At 40.5% G+C, this 22,707-nt stretch overlaps 2 protein-coding genes across 3 annotated transcripts in view; one reads left to right on the forward strand and one right to left on the reverse strand.

The window, feature by feature from the left end:
• The window catches only part of itga3b (integrin, alpha 3b), a 32,390-nt gene extending 24,644 nt beyond the window's left edge, over window positions 1-7,746 (forward strand). The window contains exons 18-26 of one of the 2 annotated variants that reach the window (XM_058061228.2): window positions 962-1,039; window positions 1,116-1,218; window positions 1,373-1,549; window positions 2,031-2,159; window positions 2,234-2,347; window positions 4,473-4,571; window positions 4,950-5,075; window positions 5,237-5,393; window positions 6,349-6,497. In XM_058061228.2, coding sequence (XP_057917211.2) covers window positions 962-1,039; window positions 1,116-1,218; window positions 1,373-1,549; window positions 2,031-2,159; window positions 2,234-2,347; window positions 4,473-4,571; window positions 4,950-5,075; window positions 5,237-5,347 — 937 coding nt within the window. In that variant the 3' untranslated portion in view covers window positions 5,348-5,393; window positions 6,349-6,497. Of the gene's footprint in view, window positions 1-961; window positions 1,040-1,115; window positions 1,219-1,372; window positions 1,550-2,030; window positions 2,160-2,233; window positions 2,348-4,472; window positions 4,572-4,949; window positions 5,076-5,236; window positions 5,394-6,348 lie in introns of both variants that reach the window. The other variant, XM_078789050.1, reaches the window with a different exon arrangement.
• On the reverse strand, window positions 7,263-19,673 carry ace (angiotensin I converting enzyme (peptidyl-dipeptidase A) 1). The gene is made up of 25 exons (XM_078789049.1): window positions 19,216-19,673; window positions 17,219-17,389; window positions 17,057-17,144; window positions 16,344-16,487; window positions 15,811-16,002; window positions 15,548-15,645; window positions 15,296-15,465; window positions 14,992-15,215; window positions 14,767-14,911; window positions 13,847-13,945; window positions 13,270-13,392; window positions 13,003-13,208; window positions 12,776-12,912; window positions 12,532-12,690; window positions 12,360-12,447; window positions 12,149-12,292; window positions 11,852-12,043; window positions 11,448-11,545; window positions 10,568-10,740; window positions 10,274-10,497; window positions 10,065-10,209; window positions 9,345-9,443; window positions 9,069-9,191; window positions 8,807-8,991; window positions 7,263-8,002 (listed from the first exon to the last, which is right to left on the reverse strand). Exons 1-25 carry the CDS (start codon window positions 19,435-19,437, stop codon window positions 7,815-7,817), a joined length of 3,837 nt encoding a protein of 1,278 aa, XP_078645175.1. The 5' UTR covers window positions 19,438-19,673; the 3' UTR covers window positions 7,263-7,814.
• Window positions 19,674-22,707: the final 3,034 nt, after the last annotated feature.

The raw sequence follows: 22,707 nt of genomic DNA on the forward strand, positions 1-22,707 counted from the left end.
GTCGTGGGGGGGGTGCTGGAGCCTATCCCAGCTGTCTTAGGGCGACAGGCGGGGTACACCCTGGACTGGTGGCCAGCCAATCACAGGGCACATATAGACAAACAACCATTCACACTCACATTCATACCTATGGACAATTTGGAGTGGCTAATTAACCTAGCATGTTTTTGGAATGTGGGAGGAAACCGGAGTACCCGGAGAAAACCCATGCAAACTCCACACAGAGATGGAATTGAACTTGCTCCTAGCTGTGAGGTCTGCGTGCTAACCACTCAACTGCCGTGCAGCCCTATAATAAATACATAAATATTAAAAATACTATTATAACTATTGTGAAAAGCTGGATTGTCTTATTCAGAGTGAAAAAAAAAAAAGCGAGTCAGAGCTTTTCTTCCTGTCAGTCACATGCACCACTGACATAGCAAATAGTGGTGGGCAAAACTGTTAATTTCAGTGAACCGGATAATTACGGTTCATTCAGTTAAAAGATCCGTTCATTTCTGTCAATTGGTCGGTCGTGTCGAGTCAGTCCGTTCTCTCATGTTCACGTTCGTTCCGACTCAACAGCGCAACACCACGTGATGACTAGTGGTGCGTCAGTCATGAACGAACGGGTCAAAAGAACTAGTTCTTTTTTGTGAACGGAATTAACGAGGTCACTGACCCTTAACCCTAACCCTTTCAAAAAAAAAAACATTTGCAACTGAACGGACTGAATGAGTATTTTAGGGGCGATGACCTCGTTCATTGCGTTCACAAAAAAGAACTAGTTCTTTTGACCCGTTCGTTCATGACCGACACACCACTAATGGCAAGATGATGGAGATTTTGCCTTTAAAAGGAAATCAAACACTGACAAAGAATACATCCTGTAAAAACTATTTAGTTCTTCTTTTCTGCCTTGGTATTTGAAACTAATTTAGCACTGAACTTCACTGTTGTCATCCATTGCTTGCGTCAGTCTCAGTGAGCAGAGCGACCTTCATCCAGTGCCGGTGACGCTGCTGATTGAGAACACCATCATCCCAACGTTCTCCATGTGGGTTTCATTGACTTGTTCCACACAAAATCACAACATTTGACTCCTGATTGATAAAACGTCTTTGCCCGTGCAGAAAAAACGAACAAGTGCAGACCAAATTTGGCGGGACGGTGATGGGCGAGTCGGCTATGGTGAACAGCAGCGACGTGGGCAGTTTGCTGGAGTTCATATTCAACGTGAGTCACTTGGCTTTTATTAGACCTCTAGGACTATACAGTATGCTTCACTGTCTGGGGTTTAATATTGCTTTGTGGTGCAGCCATGTGCAGAGGAGGATGCTATTTGGAGATACAAAGTCACACCATATGTTTTTTTATTTATTCCAACTAGGTCCACATGAGAGGACAACCTCTGGGGGACTTGGGGACCCTGGCTGTGGAGTTTGAGTGGCCCTTTGAGGTGTCCAACGGGAAGTGGCTTCTGTACCTGACTCAGATCATGGTTCAAGCAGAATCGGAGACAGAGTGTAGACCTCCTGGAGACATCGTCAACCCTCTCAATCTAACTGTGAGACATCTTTGGATTTTCTGATTGTCCACAATGCAACCTTTAATCAGACAAAGGGCGGATAATGACCTTGCCAGTATATTCTAAGGACTTTGGCCATTGCTGAGGTCCACTTGGGTCCCTGCCCAAAGATTGTTCCTGTGCATTAATTTCCAAGTCTACAGTTTTATATAAATGTTAAAAACATTGCCTGACACTTGATTAGATGACACCACTGCAGACTAGAACCACAACTATAAACATTACAAACACCGTCTCACACTACTGTGACCTACTGTGGGCTTTGACTGTGTTTCATATTTTAAAAAAAAGCCTATGTTTAAGTGATTTCTGGTCGGAACATTTCACCACATTGAAGCATCACTGGGCCCCAAATAGAAAAGAGATGTGCAAATTCTATTTTGAGTGCAATTTCCTGATCAAACCCAGTCATTTTCTCCACGCCTCTGATGTCATGTGTCTGTTCCACTTCCTCCCCCAGTTGTCAGAAAGTGCATCAACGCGTGTAAAAAGGCAGATCAAGATAGACGACTCCAATGATAAGCTGCAGATCACCGAGCCACAGGCCACGCTCACGCTGCTCACGCCGCGAAAAGAATCCTACTTGTTGGTGAGCTGGCTACCCAGCTTCCTGTTAACCCTCGGGTGCCCGTGTGGCGTAACCGTACGTTTTGATGTTTGTAGGAATGCTCCAAGGGCACGGCCAGATGCGTGACCTTCACGTGTCCTTTGTTGAACATGACCAGTTCGGCCAAGATTTATGTCCGTGCTCGTTTGTGGAACAGCACCATGCTCGAGGTGCGTTCAAGGGTCACATCATAAGCAACATTTACATTCTGCATCTCTTGACCTTTGTGAACCAGTCTTGTCTTGGACATTGTTTATGTAGTATAACATGTAGTATAACATTTAGTTAGTTAGTATAACATATAGTATAACATTTAGTTAGTTAGTATAACATGTAGTATAACATTTAGTTAGTTAGTATAACATTTAGTTAGTTAGTATAACATTTAGTTAGTTAGTATAACATGTAGTATAACATTTAGTTAGTTAGTATAACATGTAGTATAACATTTAGTTAGTTAGTATAACATTTAGTTAGTTAGTATAACATATAGTTAGTTAGTATAACATATAGTATAACATTTAGTTAGTTAGTATAACATGTAGTATAACATTTAGTTAGTTAGTATAACATGTAGTATAACATTTAGTTAGTTAGTATAACATATAGTTAGTTAGTATAACATATAGTATAACATTTAGTTAGTTAGTATAACATATAGTTAGTTAGTATAACATATAGTATAACATTTAGTTAGTTAGTATAACATTTAGTTAGTTAGTATAACATGTAGTATAACATTTAGTTAGTTAGTATAACATGTAGTATAACATTTAGTTAGTTAGTATAACATGTAGTATAACATTTAGTTAGTTAGTATAACATGTAGTATAACAATTAGTTAGTTAGTATAACATGTAGTATAACAATTAGTTAGTTAGTATAACATGTAGTATAACAATTAGTTAGTTAGTATAACATGTAGTATAACATTTAGTTAGTTAGTATAACATGTAGTATAACATTTAGTTAGTTAGTATAACATGTAGTATAACATTTAGTTAGTTAGTATAACATGTAGTATAACATTTAGTTAGTTAGTATAACATATAGTATAACATTTAGTTAGTTAGTATAACATATAGTATAACATTTAGTTAGTTAGTATAACATTTAGTTAGTTAGTATAACATGTAGTATAACATTTAGTTAGTTAGTATAACATGTAGTATAACATTTAGTTAGTTATACTAACTAAATGTGATACTACATGTTATACTAACATGTAGTATAACATTTAGTTAGTTAGTATAACATGTAGTATAACATTTAGTTAGTTAGTATAACATATAGTATAAAATTTAGGTAGTTAGTATAAGATTTAGTTAGTTAGTATAACATTTGGTTAGTTAGTATAACATTTAGTATTACATTTAGTTAGTTATACTAACTAAATGTGATACTACATGTTATACTAACATGTAGTATAACATTTAGTTAGTTAGTATAACATGTATAACATTTAGTTAGTTAGTATAACATATAGTATAAAATTTAGGTAGTTAGTATAAGATTTAGTTAGTTAGTATAACATAGTATAACATTTGGTTAGTTAGTATAACATTTAGTATTACATTTAGTTAGTTATACTAACTAACTAATGTTATACTAACACTAACTAATGTTATACTAATGTTATAGTACAACATTTAGTATAACATTTAGTTAGTTATACTAACTAACTAATGTTATACTAACTAACTAATGTTATACTAACTAACTAAATGTTATACTATATGTTAGTATAACATTTAGTTAGTTAGTATAACATTTAGTTAGTTAGTATAACACTTAGTATAACATTTAGTTAGTTAGTATAACATTTAGTTAGTATAACATGTAGTATAACATTTAGTTAGTTAGTATAACATAGTATAACATTTGGTTAGTTAGTATAACATTTAGTTAGTTAGTATAACATGTAGTATAACATTTAGTTAGTTAGTATAACATTTAGTTAGTTAGTATAACATGTAGTATAACATTTAGTTAGTTAGTATAACATTTAGTTAGTTAGTATAACATATAGTATAACATTTAGTTAGTTAGTATAACATTTAGTTAGTTAGTATAACATGTAGTATAACATTTAGTTAGTTAGTATAACATTTAGTTAGTTAGTATAACATGTAGTATAACATTACATTATTGTCAAAAATTCTACCTCCATGAACACAATACATAATGGCTGCCTAGTAGTTTGCGCCAAACAATGTCTCCCCAAATGAGTCAGAGCTTTTCTTCCTGTCACTCACAAACACCAATTTTATGGCGTGTTTCCGTTGTCTTTTACAGGACTATCCCAATGCTTTGTGGATCAAAGTCCGAGGGGAAGCAACGCTGAAACTCATTACCGACAAACCAACCATTAAGATGGACAGCCAGACCACCACGGTAACGCTCCATCAAGGACTTATTAGTCATTATTAGGCTTGGCAATTTAATATCATATTTTCGATTCAAATTTTTTAAGTGATATCAGCAAATTCTACAAGATGGACAACAGTAAAGCATTTAAGTGTCCAAATGCATATTTATACATGCTGGCAGGTCTGCACTAAGATTGAAAGTTTGACGGTCCTTGAATGCACCTTCTAACATTCTCCCACGCTGCACAGATAGACTATTATATTGTAGTTTTACCATTTTCTTTCACCCATATTTGTTCCCAAATGCTGATACTATGTGCCTAGTGTGTACTGCCAGCCCTAGTCATTATTTGTCAATAATTGCTTTATGCACATGATGTTACTTATGATGTCATTTATGTAGTTTACAGTGGACATAGAGCCGGTGGCAGGGGTGGAGACACCTTATGAACTTCCACTATGGATCATCATATCTGCTGTGGTAGCGGGAATTGTACTTCTCGGAATCATCATTATTATACTTTGGAAGGTGAGGCATCAGCCATTCATTCAACTGCTTCATTTGTGCACACAATGACTTAAAAAAAAAGATGCTGAAAAAGCTTCCAGTTTTGTTTACCAAAACCATCCTCAGTGGATATACGCTCCTGTACGGTATGGAGTTTAACCTTTGACATCCTCCGCCTCCAGTGCGGCTTCTTCCAGAGGGCCAGCAGGAGGGAGATGTATGAGGCCAAAGCCCAGAAGGCTGAGATGAAGATCCAGCCCTCTGAGACAGAAAGGCTCACTGAGGACTACTGAGACCCACTATGGGTCCGCCGACCGCACACACCAGAGGGGCTTTTGGGTAAAACAAAAAACAAAAAAAAAAACAGCCCTTCAAATAACTCATCAGTACTAATGACGATGTAGGGTGTGATTCAACTTCTTGCATCTTTCTGGCTTCCACTTTTATGTCTAACATCTTGCCTTCTTTTTAGGCTGGTTTTAAGCTGTCTGTCCCATTGTGTGAATGCTGAGAGACTACATCAAAAATGACACAATGACAGCCCATATTGGCAAGGTAGCACAGATTGATGCTGTGTTGTATGAACCAATCAGTCCCCAATTCATTTTTATATTAAAAAAATAACCTCTCAGCATTTACATTACATGTATCTTGTGATGGAACTGTAGTTTCTGGTTGTTTATGTACGTATCATCAAAGCGCGTACACCACTTACATTTCAGGTGACATTTTAATACAGCGTATCTTAAGGGACAATACTATAGAAATGAAACTTATACTTTAGAATAATCATTGTACAGCTGTACTGTATTTGTAGTATAATGTGCTAGCTACAACACATGGTAATTATTGTCTAAATAGCTGCCAACACTAATGAATACCAAGATAGTTGTGTCTAAGTCCAGGGCGCCATGAGTGCTGTCAACACTATGGAGCTGCGGTTCATGAAAGGAAACATGAATCCCAGCTTGCACTGTGACCCTCAATAGCGCAGCATGACCCCTCCCTAGGGAAACTAGACCACATTCTAAATATTATATTCCCGCTTCATTTCTGTAGTATTGTCTCCTTAGAGGATGTAATGAAATAGTTTCTGAAATACGAGGTGTGTACTCGCTTTTGTGAGATACTTGTAGCTTGTCTTTCTTCAGTTGGATACTGTGCCCCCCCCCTCTCTTTCTCTTTCCCAACTCTCTACTTCTATGCAGAATCTAAATCTCCTAAATGTTGTTCTGGAGCCGCCATTAAATCGTAGCTCTCCTTTAGTCTCTAATGTCACTTCTTTTCTTCCCAGCTCGGATTCTTCAAGCGATCCCTCTACTACCGGATAATGCCGAAGCACCGGGGGGTGAAAATTCGCATGGCTGATCGCTATCAGTCCAATGAAGGATTTGAGCCTGAGGAGCTGCATAGAAAGCATTGGATCACCAACTGGACAGAGACGCAGCATTTCTACTACTGAGGCCTCTGCTTAGAACCCCGACTGCACACTGGCCAAACTAAGAACACCAGAAAGAACCCAGTCTGGACCCCCCTGTGGATTAAATGCATTGACTTTTTCTAGACTTCTCAGTGCAATATACTGGACTTTGTTGTTTTCAGAGAATATAATAGTGATGTTCATTGAATTCAGGACTTTGATGTTCTTAATTTAGTGCCTTTCTTTTTTTGTCCTCATGTCGTCTTCCCAATCAACCGTGAATTTTATTTCCGATTGTAAATGTTTTTGCATCTGCATCACTCTTTCACGCTACAATTCCCATCTTGTGTGCAGAACATATGTTCGATTTATTCCATGTTTTCAGGGACTACGGTCGGTACTAACTGAGTACTACTTGATTCTTTTGCCCCTGTATTGATGACTATTTATTGTACAGTCTTGTGTAAACATGGCAGGGGATCTTTTTCGAATGATCTCATAACAGGGAGTCATAACACTGGATTTAATAACGCTTTGTAAATATCGTAATCAACTAGAGGCGGCATTTATGTAGTTGTGTAATACGTGATGTACATATGGCTACCTCATTAGGTACACTGGCACAATTTAGCAGTTTATGTTTATTGTTGTGGTTATCAAAAGTGGGCTGCATCATACCAAGAGCCACTCATGTAGCTATTACATGACATGATGTGCACTTGTACCTAATGTTGTGGCCAGTGGGTGTACGCCGTTTGCTGTGAGTGTTTGTACGAAACAGGAGGCAAACTTTTGGATGACATCCCAGTCGTTTCTGTACCTTTGAGCACTGAAAACCAGAGTGGACTAAGAGGACATTGATTTGGTCGTCTCTGGTGGGACTATTTGTTGTTCATGTTACCTGAGAGCTGCCAGGTATTTTTTTGTGGGCCTTACACTGGCCCCTTTGAGGACTCAAACGAATGCAGTTTTTTTTCTGTAATGTAATTAAATTGTTCCTGCAATGAGTTCCAATTGAAACGTCATAGTACTTTTGTACTATTTTTTTTTATTGTAGAAATAAGAACAAAATCAAATAAGTTTACACAAACAATAACTTTACAAATATTTGCTCCCTAAGTATGAACATATTACAAATAAATTACAAAATGGTGCAATGTGATTTTGCCAGGCCAACAAAAAAAAAGGTTTTGGGCTCCAAGTGTATACAATAAATATACAAGACATATTAGGGTGGCAGACAAAGGAAAGCAAATGTGATCGTGTGCACTGTACACTGACAAAACACCAATATTCACATTAGGGCTGTTACTGTGCTAAAGCTAAAGTACGCTAGCTATTTAGTCTTTTTGCTTGAGCTCTATCGTGGATAATGACCTACCGGACTTCTTTGACTTCCTGTACTTGTAGGCCAGGACAATGGTGGCTACCAACAGGACCAGGCCCAGGACCAGCAGGACCCACTGGCCTGCAATGGCGGCTGCGCTCTCCACGTCCATTCCCAGGAAGTCCGTAGTGCTGGTTGCACCTGCAGGATGCATAGGAAATAAGCAAGCATTTTAGTCATTATTATTATTATTAGGGTTATGATTTATGCTTGTCAAAGCAACAGCTTTAATGATGAGAATATATGGGAATTTACAGGAATAAATTGAAGGTGTGTTCATTTCTGGTTTATTATAATATTTCCAAAATTCTCTACCTTTGGAAGGTTTTTGGACAGCTTCTAAAAATGTACAGGATATATTTTGCCCCTTTCCAATTGTATTGATCTATTGAAGCAATTAGTATTCCTGCATTATGTCTTACTGTATCCGTTTGTTCTTTTTCTCTTTTGGTTCAATGCCTCTCCTATTTTAAAATGAAATGACATTTCTAATGACCATAAAACATATTATTCAAATACATTTTATAGACCATAATGAGTTGTTAAACAAGAAAAGATTGAAAACACACATAATAGATAGAGGCTTTTAAATAGAAAACATGGGTTTGGTCTAGTGCTGTGTTCAATGACCCTGCTTGGTATTGTGTATGGGAGTGAATAAAGACAATTTTTGCAAGTGTTTAGTGGAAACCACAGCTGCTGTTATCATCCTGGCTCTCTCGTTCCCTCCCATCAATCTAGTGATGGTGATGTGTTCACATCCTTTAGGGCAGGAACTCATCAGGAGAATAAGCAGCAAGAAAATGATTTCAGTGAGCCGCAAAAGGGAATTTGGTCTGTTTCTACTTTTTTTTTTTCCATCTTGGAGATTAACTTGTAGATGTGCTTCCAATAGGTTGGACTCTAACATGGTGTTATTTGCGTGCAGGAATGTGCAACACTCACTTGAAGGCTTCCAGTCATAATCAGGCCACCCGCGGATATCGTTGTTCTTAGTGTTCTCCACCTCCAGCCATTTAATGAGAGGTTCGAAATATTCCATAAGTGGCTCGGCGCTCATATCGGGCTGGCCCGCCATCATCCGCATAGCCTCAGGCCAGGGCTTGCTGCCGCCTAACTTCATGACATCACTGAAAGGCAGACAAAGGCAGGAGGTGATGATTTACACGGGATTCGTACGTTCTATTCATTTGTGAAGTGTACTCACCCCAGCAGCTTCCCAGCTTCCTGAGACTGATAAATATCACACGTGTGTAGAGGCCCCTGGTGCTTGGCGGCGTTACACAGGGCCTTGTGGAACTGAAACTGGATAATAAAGCTGACAAAGTACCTGTGAGTGGATGATAAACATGTCAGCATAAACGTGCTGGTCACACCGACACATGATGAACACAGCCGCAGCTCATGTTGCCAGGTTTATCTGATCACGCCATCGCCACTGATGGATTATGAGGCGTTCCAGCTACAAAAATAGCAATATTACCTCACGTAGGGAACGCTAGCGGGGATGTGGAACTTTGCACCCGGGTCGAAGTCATTCTCTGTGCGGGCAACAGGCGGACACAGGCCCTGGTACTTCATCCTGCAATTAGAAAATCCTTTAGCTTGTTTCATAGTGACAATGTGTCGAGTATCAAAGTCAATTGTGGACCAAAATAAGGCGAATTTCCGCCTTAACACATACCGTATTTTGCAGGCTATAAGTCACACTTTTTTTCATAGGTTGGCTGTTCCTGGGACTTATACTCCAGAGTGTTTTATGTTACATAAACACTGGACACCTTTTCTGTTCATGTTTATTTTTTGTGTAGCTGAATAAGCATTGTGTTAGCATATCTTACACCTATTCATTTTATTGTTAGAACTTGCCTTCCAAGAGGACATAATGTCTGTTTTGGTCAAGTAGTTTGGAAAATAGATTACCCACAAAAAATGCGATTTATAATCCAGTGCGGCTTATGTATGTTTTTCTTTACCTAATTATGCATTTTTGGCCTTGCACAACTTAAACTCCGGAGCGACTTCTAGTCCAGAAAATACGGTATTAATTCCTAATTTGGTCTTTTTCTGCCAGAAAAGTTCCAATTCCCAAAGGAACGCGTGCAGTCTTCTTTTGGTTCATTTGGGTGACACTACTCAGCCTTAAGAGGCATTTTGTAAAACACTTGTAATAATAAGGTATGAACTTGAAGATCTACGTTACCTGAGGTTCCACCACTCTTTATTGTATTCAGACGATGGGATGCGTCCATCAAATACCTTCCATCTCCACTGGTCCATCAGGTAACCAAAGGGCAGGAAGGCAATCTTATCAAGCGCCATGTTCATCAGGAAGTTGATGGTGCTCTCTGAAACACCCAAGGAAGAAGTAATAAGGCCACCATTTTGTACGGACGGGTGTTGTTAACTCACCGTGGTTGTCCTCCACTTTGTCCAGGAGGCCGATGCTCTTCAGGTGTTTGGGTGTGGACACAGAGAGTGCCAACACATCACCGATGGCCTCGTGGAAGCCGGGGTTGGCTCCCTCACGGAACGACACGGGCTGCTCCTTGTATTGCAGGAAGTACTGGACGTGGCCCATCTCGTGGTGGACGGTGATCAAGTCATCCATGGTCACCACGGTGCACTGTTTGATTCTATACACATGCAATGTGTTAGTCACATTGCAAACGACAATCCCTACACATTGATAAAGTCATGTTTAACCTGAAGTCTTTTCGGTTATAGAAATCCCAAGCAGAGGCGTGGCAAACCACTTGGCGGCCATCGATGGGCTTCTCCAGCATGGATTTCTCCCAAAACTCCTTTGGCATAGGCAGCAGTCCCAAAGAGGTGAAAAATTTGTCTGATTCCTGGAACATTCTTTTAGCGTTCCAGCCCTTGATAGAAGGAAACAAATACATGTGAATATGTGAAAGACATTTAGTTTTGATGAAACAAGTGGAGGCTCACAGTAGACTGCTTTCACGTGAGCGTTTGGTGCAAATCTCGATGAAAAATAATTGATTTCTTTCATCGTTAGCATCATGATAATCCCTAGAAGAGTGATTTTCTCATGCTGCTGATTGTTTAACAGCGATATATAATTTATAGTACTTGCATTTACTGTATTTTCCAGACTATAAGTCACACTTTTTTCATAGGTTGGCTGTTCCTGCGACTTATACTCCAGAGCCACTTATAAATGAAAAAACTGTTAAATAGACATAAATAAACATAAATAGTGGACACCTTTTCTGTTCATGTTTATTTTTTGTGTAGCTGAATAACTATTGTGTTAGCATATCTTACACCTATTTAGCCTGTTATTGTTAGAACTTGCCTTCCTAGAGGACGTAATGTCTGTTTTAGTCAAGTAGTAAAATTAATTACCCACAAAAAATGCGACTTATACTCCAGTGCGACTTATGTATGTTTTTTTTCTACCCAATTATGCATTTTTGGCCTTGTGCGACTTATACTCCGTAGCGACTTATAGTCCAGAAAATACGGTAGTAATTTTTTTGTACGGCCTCATTCTGCATGAACATTTCCTATTCATGTGTCTCTCCAAAGCTGCTATAAGAAGCCATTAAGAAGTATTCACATTTTCCAACATAGCTGGCGTGGCATCAACTTGCGTGGCGTCTGGATACGGCAGGACTAGGTCCATGATGCCAGACCACGTCTGGGCCCACATGTTACCTGAAGCGACAGAAATGCATGCCATTTTATGACAAGGATTCATCTCTGCTTGTTGTGTCTGTTGAGCGAGGCTGAGTCTTATTCCTAACTGTGGAAATGTCACACACAATCTCACGCCTGCCACTTCGGAAAGAATATGAAATCCTTGCCCAATCCAAAGGCATTCAAAGCCAGCTGCAGCAATATTAGCGGAATACTTTACCACATAAAAGAACATTTTAGCTGTGGTATGTCCCTGAATTCCACACTGAAGTACTGACTGGCATGCTGAGGCGCCAAATAGCCTGCTTTTATGAACTAACTCACCCAGCAGGTGAGCGGGTATGGGTCCTCTCAGGTTGATGCGCTTTGGACCATACTTTTTGTACAGAGCCCTGCGAACATAGGCGTGCACGTTCAGGTAGAGCGGCTCCAGCTGCTTCCACAGACGCTCCAGGTCTTCCTCAAATGTTGGCGTTTCATACAGAGAGCGCCAGTAAGCACCATTGTCGCTGTGACCTGTAGACAAGGACATAGTAGTGAATTCTCCGAGGGATTCTGAACTCAACAATAAAACAGGTGTATCAGTTTTGATCGAGACTCTCGGAAAGCTACTCGGCCTACCGTTGAGTCTGGCAGCTTGGTTGGCCAGTTCTACATATCTTTTATAATCTGTGCGAAGTACTTTCCCGGCTGCATCTCGCCACCCTTTCCAGGCAAATAACAGTTCATCGTAGTCTCTGGACTCTGCCATGGTCTTCTGGAGGTCTGAAACCGACACATCATGGTCACTACTGCACTAACAAACAGATATTCTAAGATGTTGACTTCATACCAGGATCCAGTGGGAGGCATTGGCCGTTGTCCTTGCAGACCTTGGCCACACTGTATTTGGTCTCCATGTTGGACAGGAGACTGTTGTACTAAATATAAACACACAGACATTTTAATGATGGATGCTCAGAGAAAGCAGCAGAAGCTTTCAGACCTAACAAACATGTCCTCACCTCTTCAAGCTGTGCTGATGGCAGCGCGGCCCTCTCGATGTCGCTGAGTTTTTTAATGATACGCTTGACCGAGGCATCCTGGAAGTCAGCTGTGTCAAACCGCCGCGCCAGCTGCCCGTACCTCAAAGTGTGGGATGACATCTCCAGATTCTTCTCAAGCTGGGGAACAAAAATGAAGGCTTTCATTTATGTTTAAAAGTGATAATCGACAAGTAGATGACAGCGCTAATGTTGACGTTCTCACCATCTTCTGCTTATTGGCTTCATTGATGTCAGTGTTGTAGGCCCACGAGGCCTCCGTGTAAGCATTCCACACCACTTCAGCTGTACTGTTGTACTCATCCAGAAGCTTCTTTGCTTCAAGTTCATCTGTATTCTTATCTGGGTGGACGAGAACAACGTTAACTACAATGTAGCAACAACAGCAGCATGTCTGGCTCAACATTTGCTAGTGCTCTAGTTTTGTCTTACCGATATCCCCTGGGTAGCCCTCAGGAATGGGTGGGACCCAATTGAAGTCAGGCCATCCGATGGTCTCATCGACATTTTGCTGTCGCAGCCACTCAATGACGGGGGCAAAGTAGCTCATCAGCGAGCTTGCATTCATCTTGTCTGTGCCTAGAGCCTCTTGTAGCACGGCAGGCCATGGTTTTGACGAACCTGCCTGAAGAACTTTCCTGAGGGACGATGGAACATTTTTAACAATGGAACATCAATGCCTCATTAAAACTTACGTACTTTAAAATCGCCCCCGCTTCTGCAGAGTGGTAGATATCACATTTGTGCAAGGGTCCGTTGTGTTTGGCTGCACTACACAGTTTTTCATGGAACTGGAACTGCAGGATGAAGCTGACAAAATACCTGCAGGAGACAGATTGGCAATGCCAACTGATATTAGTTTGACAACACGTTAAGTGACAATGGGTCTTAGTTGCTTAGCACTTTAGTGCACTAATATGACCAAAATACACAATAGTCCCCTAAAGGTAGGAAAAAGAATGTTCCGTTTACTGCTTGTAATGTTCGTTTGTGCTAAACAAACCCGAGTCGAGGTCGCAGCAACTAACTTCCTGCTATTGTAAAGCTGTGTTAAAACCTACTCCCGGCTGTTCACATGAATGTATTAAGATCATAGTATACAATAACACTTTTAATTCCCATCTCAGGCATTTTTGCCAATGTTATTCCCTCGCGTGTTGGTCCATAAAACACCTTGTTAACATGCAGACACTCTTAATGTTCTACAAAGCTCAATTCATGTTTAGTCAAGACGTATCAATACAAAGTGAATTTTACGCATGTTAAACAATGTTACCTGATGTACGGTGTGTTTCCAGGAATGTGGAATTTTGCGCCAGCATCAAAGTGGTCCTCGGTGCGCTTGGTGGGCGGGCAGATGCCTTGATATTTTGTCCTTGAGGAAGAAACAAGAAACAGATGGATTGCACAGCTTATATAACTAAAAGACCTTGAAAAGTTACTCGGTGTATAACAGTTGTGTTTGTGTGCTTTGAGTTCAAGTAGCAGGTCACTTGATGCTCACACAGACTTAAAGCAAAATGAGCTATTTTGGTTTGCATACAATAGCCAAGCTAATGAAACTAACACACTCTCTATAGCCTTTGATGCCCGAAAATATAAACAATATTCAGCCTGAAATATACATATTAGTATTATTTGTACTGTTTGTATTCCCTCACCCAGTATCACCTTGTGATATAAAAGAGTAAGCAATTTTGTTCCAGAAAGTTATACCTAAAACAGTAAACAGGTCCCTCTGATTTCTAACAGATTTGTGATCTGTGATCCCGGGCCCTTCCCAAGGGCAACAAACCACGACAAGTGGAGCAGCTACAAAATAGAAGGTTCCGTATTGTGTATACTGTGTTACCAATGTTACTCTATCGTGCGTCGTCTGGATCTACACAACCGACGGTTAATAGCTGTGTGAAGTCCCCTCGACCCTGACTTAAAAATCCTCAACAGGTGAGCTTAACCCGTTGAGAAGAAGTGTGATCTTGCACCCTCGAGATAACTTGGAGTTAAACATTGATCACGCCAACCACAAAAGAAGGTCTCAGAGATCAACGGTCCAGGGTCACCATGCCAATAACTTCAGCGAGTGTACCACCAAAATGTTCGGTATATTGTTGCAAGTCAATATAACAATAAGTGGATTATAGTGTATATGTAAATACTCAATTCATAATGATACTGAATGATGAATTTGCCTACCTGAGGTACCACCACTCAGAGTTGTAGCGGTCTGGGGGTGTATTCCCATTGAATACGCCCCATCGCCACTGGTCAATGAGATAGCCAAAAGGAAGGAAGGCTATCTTCTCCAGAGCCATCTTTAACAGGTAGTTAATATCGGATTCTGGAGGAACAAAAATGTTTAGCTGACTACCGGCAACGGCTCAATGTGGTCACTCAGTCTATGTGACTTTGTCTCTTTACCAGTATCAGAGGTCACAGAATCCAGCAGTCCAATGTTCTTCAGATGTTTTGGTGTGGAAACAGAAAGAGACAAGACATCGCCGATAGCCTCATGAAATCCGGGATTGGCCCCGCGACGGAAGCCCACCGGTTGGTCCTTGTACTGGAGGTAATACTGAACGTGACCCATCTCATGGTGGACGGTGAAGAGCTGCTCCATGGTCACTGTCGTGCACTGCTTTATTCTACAACATCACACACACATGCATATCTATTGATAAGTCTTTCCAGTGATCTAATTATACCTTCTATCCGTCAAGATTACCTGAAGTCTTTGCGGTTGTAAAAGTCCCAGGCGGATGCGTGACACACCACCTCCCGATCGTTGGGCTTCTCCAGCATAGATTCTTCCCAGAATTCCTGAGGCATCTCAGCTAAATCCAAAGATATGAAGAAATCCTCGGCGACTCTGAACATGTGTGTGGCATTGTAGCGCTGGGAAACAAACAATGTAATCACAGTGAAATGTAACAGTGTTTATTGTTTTTACGACTGAATATGTTTTCTCGGCTCTCACTTGTTTGACCATTTCGTCAGTCACGTCTATGTTGGGTTTGTCAGGATATGGTATCATCAAACCGTAGATATTGTTCCAGGTCTGGGCCCACATATTTCCTGAGGGTGAGGAAGAAAAAACACTTAAGCAACAATTCATTCTTGTTATGGGATACAGTGTTCGCAGGCTGTGTAGGAAATGCCTGCATAAAGCACGTCCATCCACTCTCTCGAGATAAGCTAAGTAGTACTCATATTGTTTCCAAACTAAGTGTTGATGTATACCGAGCAGATGCGCCGGGATTGGTCCTCTAAGGTTGATGTACTTGGGTCCGTACTGGTTGTAGAGCTGGCGGCGCACGTAGGCATGTAGGTTCTGATAAAGCGGCTCTATTGTCTTGTACAGTTCCTCGATGACGTCCTGGAAGTTGTCTGTCTCATACCAAGAGCGCCAGTCATCACCTGTGTCCTTAAATCCTACAAAAAAGGCACACAATGTAAAGTACTATTACAGATATTTACAGTACAATTAGTTCCCTTAGAAATATGAATGCTGTTGCTGCTGCAAGTCTGCACATCAAATGCTAGGAAGCTATATAATAGCAATCAATACAAGGCACTTTATTATGAATTTTCTTCTAACGCTGGATTTGCCCTTAAAAATAATGTTAACTCAACATTATTGTAGCACTTTATAGGACATTGTAGCTCTCCCAAAAGTGGGTGGCGGGGTCTTTGCCAAAAGGAAATAACGTAATGACTGTAATTGTTGCACTTTAATGTGTTTTCATTAAAGTGAATGTGTCTCTCCTTCTTACCATCAGCTTGTGAGGCTTTGTTGCTGAGCTGCACAAACTTGGGGTAGTGCTTCTTGAGGGGGACGCCTGATTCGTTGTGCCAGCCCTCCCAAGCATAAAGCAGCTTCTTGTAGCTCCTGGAGGTAGCCATGATGTCAGTTAGATCTGCAGATGACCACACACACACACACACACACACACAAAGCTATGGGCAAGTGAGGTTTGCAGGGAAATGCCAACATGAAGTCATTAGTTCTGTGACATTCTGTAAAGCAATACTGGGACAACAAAGCAAGGAAGAAAAGGCAACGAAGAGGTGAAAGTTGACCAAGGAGGATGGATAGAATCTTGGAGAGCATCCCGTATGTTTTTATAATGACGGCAATGTTTTTGTGAAGGGTTGTGCCACATTTACACTAACCCTGTTCACCTCTTCATTATTTCCACTGAAACCACTAATTGTAATGGAGGAGGAAGACCATCAGCTTGTTAACAAGTCATATTTTCCACCTTCGAGCAGCTCATTGTCTCGTGTTGCAGACAAAACATAAAGCCATTGTTAACAACACATACCCAAGTTAAAAGCTAATAACATGACTGTGGCCTTTAGCTCGACACTCCATCATACTTCCTCTTTGTGCTTTGCCCATCCTGTGACTTTTCCATGAACCGACAAGAAGACATTTTCCTATGTTTTTCTGCCTAAACCTCCCGTCTTTTCTGCTTTTACTCACGAGGTTCCAGGCTCCAGCTGATGTTGGGCTGTGGATTCACCTTAGCGGTGGAATAAATACTGTCCATGGTGCTGAGAATGGTGTTATACTGCAGACACAGAACAGAAACCACAGCTCATTCCTTTAGTTTTTGCACAGACAGAATCTAAAGAAGACACCGACCTCTTGTCTTTCTTCGGGAGGCAGGTTGGCAGCTCCCAGGACCATGACTTTGCTCATCAGTTTCTTATCTTTAGGGTCAGGGAGGGAATCAAGCAGCTCCCGAGTGAACACCTGCTTGGCCTTGAGCCCCCAGGCCTCAGTGAAGGCCTGCTCTTCCAGGGATGCATTTACCTACATAAATACAGAGGGAGTTGGTAAAAAGCATGAGTGTGTGTAATATTATTACTTATTACATACATATTTTTTTCAAATAATGCATCCGAAGTGTGTGTTTTTTTCTTATTTTGGATTTATTTCCTTTGTGTCGCCTTGTGTACAATAGTAAGATGACGGAAAAAATTATATACTCACCAATAAAAGGCTATAGTCAACAGAATCTTTTGTATATATATATATATTTTTTTCTTACAAATAGTGCACCCAAAACTATTCTTACCATTTCTTAGTTTATATAAGACGCGAAAAAACAGTGCACAGAATAATTAGCATTAAAAAAAAATTGTACCCCCAAAGGATTAGGGGGTACTATCCACCCAAAATGTGTGATTTTTTATTTAAATTTCTATTGTATTCATTTGTTGTTTCCCTATGTGTGAAAGAAAGGCCCCTCGTCGTGTATTTTTGTAAAACAAGATGGGGGGTGCTTACTTGGAAAAGGCAAACAAAACATGCGTGTTCCTAACAAATTGAGTAAATAAAAGATAGCTAAACTGTTGCTAGATAAACTGGTTGTGCTGTTCATTTAGTAAACAATTTAAATGATCAAAAACGAGCAGAAAATCCAACCCAGGTATTCACGATCTCCTGACAGTGTGGCTTACATGCTAACCACTTGTCCACCGTGTGGCCGATTCATCGTTCAAAAATAGTAAATCCATATTCCAGACCACCACAATGCAACATTTTCAGTGCAGTGGATTGCTTTTACACATGCAGCTTGTGTAATTGTACTTATTGTTGTTCACATCCCTCCTAAATTCCCATGAGAACACGTCACCATACAGTCTGTTACCGCATATTTACATTTGTATTTGCTGCAGGAAGATTTCTGCAACCACATACTTTCTGCTCTGGATCAAGTGTGACAAATGCAGGCCGAGTCCCAAATGGAAAAAATATTTGCGATTTGTACCACAGCTTCATTGCAGCTGGCTCATGTTTCCATTTCAAGCTTTCTTATCTTCAAGCTTTTCTCAGCAGGCAGCAGGAGGGGAAAACTGGTGACACGGAGATGAAGCATTAACTTTTTCTCAATCACTTTTATTCTCCACTGACCTGCACCTAGCCACACAAGCGGATAATGACGTTCTCTTCTGAGGTAGGACAGTAAAGAACAATGAATCTGATGGACTGTCCTGTAGGTTTTTCCTCCTAATACAAGTTGATTTGCACTGCAACCAAACGCTCCTTGTTGATGCAAGCAATCTTTTTGTGCATTTGTATGCTTGTAAATATGAATAGCTCGTTTGTAAATGAAATAACTTCCAATGTCCTTACTGGTACACATAGTGCTTGCCAGGCGAGGTTTCGTGGCTTTGACTTTCCTTTCCACCTTCCAGGCTAAACACATTGAGAAGAGCAGGACTCATTCTGCAGCGTGACCCTGTTGACGTATTTTGCGTGACAGGGGGGCCTTGCATCTACACCTGTTCCCAAAGCTAGGATTTTATAGAGCATTCCTGTTGTGACAGCTGTATAAGCATGGACATCAAAATACAAAAAGAGCCATGCAGTGTAAGTAAGAATCTTTGCAGCTTCATTGGTGCATGCTGCTGCCTTTTTTCTCTTGCTTTGTCATCATTTGCTTACCACAAAAGTACCTCAGGCGAGTGGCCGTTAATGTCAGGCCTCGAGAAAGCAACTGCATTTAACTACGCATGTTTGCAACTGCTGTACTGGGCAGGAAGACGTATGGAAACGTACGCAAGGTTGCAACTCAGAGTTGTGTGTATGCTGTGTGTGTATTGACATCCAGTATAACACAAGGGTCATCCTACCTGGAGTTGGGAGTTGTGTTCTGTCAAATTGGTGTTGTAGTTCCAGCTTGCTGAGACACTATGGAAGAAAACCTCCTCCGCAGTGCTGTTGTAGTCATTCAGGAACCTGGCTGCATCAGCAGTGGTATTGGAATACTCCCCTGGCAGCCAGTTCTCTGGCAGAGCGTCACAGCCTTCCAGCGCTGGCAGCAGGAACAGGACCAACCACACAAACCTACCCATGCCTGCCCCCCCGCCCACACTGGGAAAAATAATTTTTTAAAAGTTGGGAAAGGGAAAAAAAATGACACTTGAAAGACCTGAAACCTCCTCTCTCAGCCCGGCTTCTGGTGTACTGCTCCCAAAGCTTAGCAAGTGTCTTTTAAAGTGCCAGTGTGACCCAACCCACAACACGCCTCTGCAGCCTTCACTTGGACCCATTTACGTTACTAGACATAATCCCCACCCTTCAGCACGCCAGCACCAGCACCCAGAGTCCAAAGCGAGCGTTGGCGATATGACGAACTATAGAGAGATAAAAGTGGAGAGCATTGTAGACTTGTTGTGTATCTGCGAGCACAAGCGCCTCTCTGACCAACCCGAGGAGAGACTTGACATAGTTTGCTCTCTGTTGCCTCTCAGCACACAGAGGGAGAAAGAGGGGGATAATAGACATGGGGGGGGGGGGGGGGGGGGGCAGGGCACACAGCTTGAAACACACACAAATACACACACAACGGTGAAAGAGGCTCACCTTGAATTTCACACCGTTCTGAGGTTGTGTAGCTTGACCAGTTCATACTACATTGCCACTAGTAGTTCTTTGAACATCTTTTGGATTACTCATAATAATAATAATAATAATAATACTTTAAGACACGTTAGGAATGAGCTCTCATTCTCAATGTGTTTAAGTCTAATTCAGTCTTCTTGTAACAGCCTTGTTGATTTATGAAATTTCATGTTGACTGGCCTTGACACTGGTGTGATTAAATTACCAGTTATTGTTTAATAGACACACAACTGATAACCCACCCAGTGTGATTACGCTCTTTATTATTAATCCAATGTATCTTTTGCATCTTTTGGTTTTAGGCAAAATGCATACATTCTGGGTGTAAATACTGGGTGTTCCTAAAGAGGAGCCCTTTCATCCTGTTCGATGTCTCTAAAGTTATCGTACATGAAAGCTATGCCTTATCGGAAGGCTTTGGAAATGTAAGGCACGTGTTCAATGTTCCAACCCAACTGGCAACTTATTGACAGAACATTCTACATCACATGATAATTTTATGATGACTTGTGATAAAAAACAAAAGATATGTGTTATGTTGATAAGCACGTGAATAGATCACATCATGTGGATAATTCTACTAGCCTCAAATTTAACAACAACTCGACTAAAAGTTGTATCTATCAGCTGACATGAAGGCTGATGCTTTGGGTGTGTGTGTCTGTGTGTGTGTGTGTGTCCTGCATGACAAAGTCATTTTCCTGCAGTCTTCCAATCCCCAAATAATTGAATGTGGCTTCTCTTGTAATGGAATTCTGTGATGTGTGAAGAGGCTATGATAGCCTAGAAAAGCCAATCTCAGCTGCATGTTGCACACCACTGGCCGTGGATGCTGTGGTGCAATGTGTGTGTGTGTGTGTGTGTGTGTAAGGTCACATGCCATCAGGTGTCCTTCATATATCATTTCTGTAACCTGTTGTCAACATACCTTAAGTTTGTGGAGTATAATGCAGGAATATCCAGGAATATCTGGGTTCCATTCTCCGCTTGGCCATCTCTGTGTGGAGATGTGATGTTCTGCCACATTCCAAAAACATGCATGTTAGGTTGAACAACGACTCAAAATTGTCTCTAGGTATGAATGTGAGTGTGAATGGTTCGCTCACCAGTCCAGGGTGTACACCGTCTCTTGCCTGAAGTCAGCTGGGATAGGCTCCAGCATACCCGTGACCCTCGTGAGCATAAGAAATGGAAATAGAAATGGATGGATTGATTTTCTCAATTAATGAAAAATAGTCTAGTTTAAATTGAACTAAATGTTATTGTTTTCATGTTATTTCATTCTATTTTCAAATGCTCACCATGTTATGGAGTTTTTTTATGGCAGGAATTATGGTTATTTACTTTGATTTTGAACCACTCAATAGAATGTAGTGTAGTTTAGAATTCATTTAAAGCATTATTTATATATTTTTTAAATGTTAGTTTAATAGAAAAAATGTTGGGCCTGGATGTAATGTAAATGTTGTATTTTTGCAGTTATTGCAAAACATGGCCACTATGTTGTACGGAGGATGTGGTGCTGTTTAATTTCATATTTATGTTCATTGTTTTGGTATGTCTGACCAGTCCAGGCTGTATCCCGCCTCTCACCCAAAGTCAGCTGGGATAGGCTCCAGCATACCCCTGTAACCCTAGTGAGGATAAGCGGCATAGAAAATTAATGGATGATTTAATTTTTAGTATTTTTAGAAGGGGTGTGTCAAGAGATACTTCACAAGGCACCCGACAGACAAGACAAGACGATAGACGAGATCGAAATTTTAACACTTTTTTTTGTGGTAGAAGTTATATTGTTTTTTTTTTTTAATTATTATTATTATTACCTGTAAACCTGCTGCTTGCTTGTAGTCTCTTATTTTGGCATCTTTCATATCGACTATCTAGAGGAGAGGAAGGACTAACGATAAAGAGCAAGTGTCCTGCATGCCCACTATTTGCACAGCTAATCAGTGGGGGAAGAGGCCGATTGATAACCTATCTTACCACTGTCATATCCTCCTGACTCATCATTACGGTGCAAATCTAAACATTGAATCAATGTTTAGATCTAATCAATACATCACGATATTCAAAAAGCTGTACTTCCAACACTTTCCACAAATGTAGCATTTAGCCTTATTTTGCTGAGCTGCTTGTGAGTGTGACCTGACAAGGGAGGCGGTAATTTGCGGTTATCAAATCCTGCTTGTCTATTTGTGAATCTGAAAGAAATGAAGTCATGTCTGAGGTCATATTAAAAAAAAAAAAAAACTTGACATTTAAAGCAAAACATCTGATCAGCATGGAAGCAGAGGAGGAGAATGCGTTTAAAAAGAACATGTTGAATAGTCATTTGGTCTAATCTGCTTGAGTGGAAGGTCATCTGTGACAACATACAGATAGGATAAGATAAGATTAGGGCAGAAAAGCACCAAAAGAGGAACAAATGATCGCGAGTTGAGGCTTTAATTATAGTTTTTTTAACCATTTTGAATTTGATCTTTAACCTTAGACTGAGTTGATGATAGAGGAGCAGGGGTTCACTTGGTTAAAGTATAAAGATAAAATCCTGATGGTACACACCGAGTGTGTTGGTAAATTCAGGGATCTTGTTGACTGAGCGATTGCAAAGTTGTATGCAGTATGATTGCCAAGTCGTGGGCCGTCATTCATTTGACACACAATGAGACCCTGCAAAATGTGTTGTGTGTCTTATTGTTGTTGTCTCCTTGAGTTTC

The sequence above is a fragment of the Doryrhamphus excisus genome, linkage group LG2 (assembly GCF_037039965.1).
Source record: "Doryrhamphus excisus strain RoL-2023G ecotype Guam linkage group LG2, RoL_Dexc_Guam_v1.1, whole genome shotgun sequence".
NCBI classification, from domain to species: Eukaryota; Metazoa; Chordata; class Actinopteri; order Syngnathiformes; family Syngnathidae; genus Doryrhamphus; species Doryrhamphus excisus.

Bases quoted from the DNA above. Each gene is read 5' to 3' on its own strand.
- ace (XM_078789049.1), bottom strand. From the start codon at position 19,437: ATGGGTAGGTTTGTGTGGTTGGTCCTGTTCCTGCTGCCAGCGCTGGAA. The intron at 15,216-15,295 runs GTAATCTTGACG...GTGATGTTGTAG, and splicing joins TACAACCGCAAAGACTTCAG to AATAAAGCAGTGCACGACAG. The intron at 14,912-14,991 runs GTAAAGAGACAA...TTGTTCCTCCAG, and splicing joins TTCTGTGACCTCTGATACTG to AATCCGATATTAACTACCTG.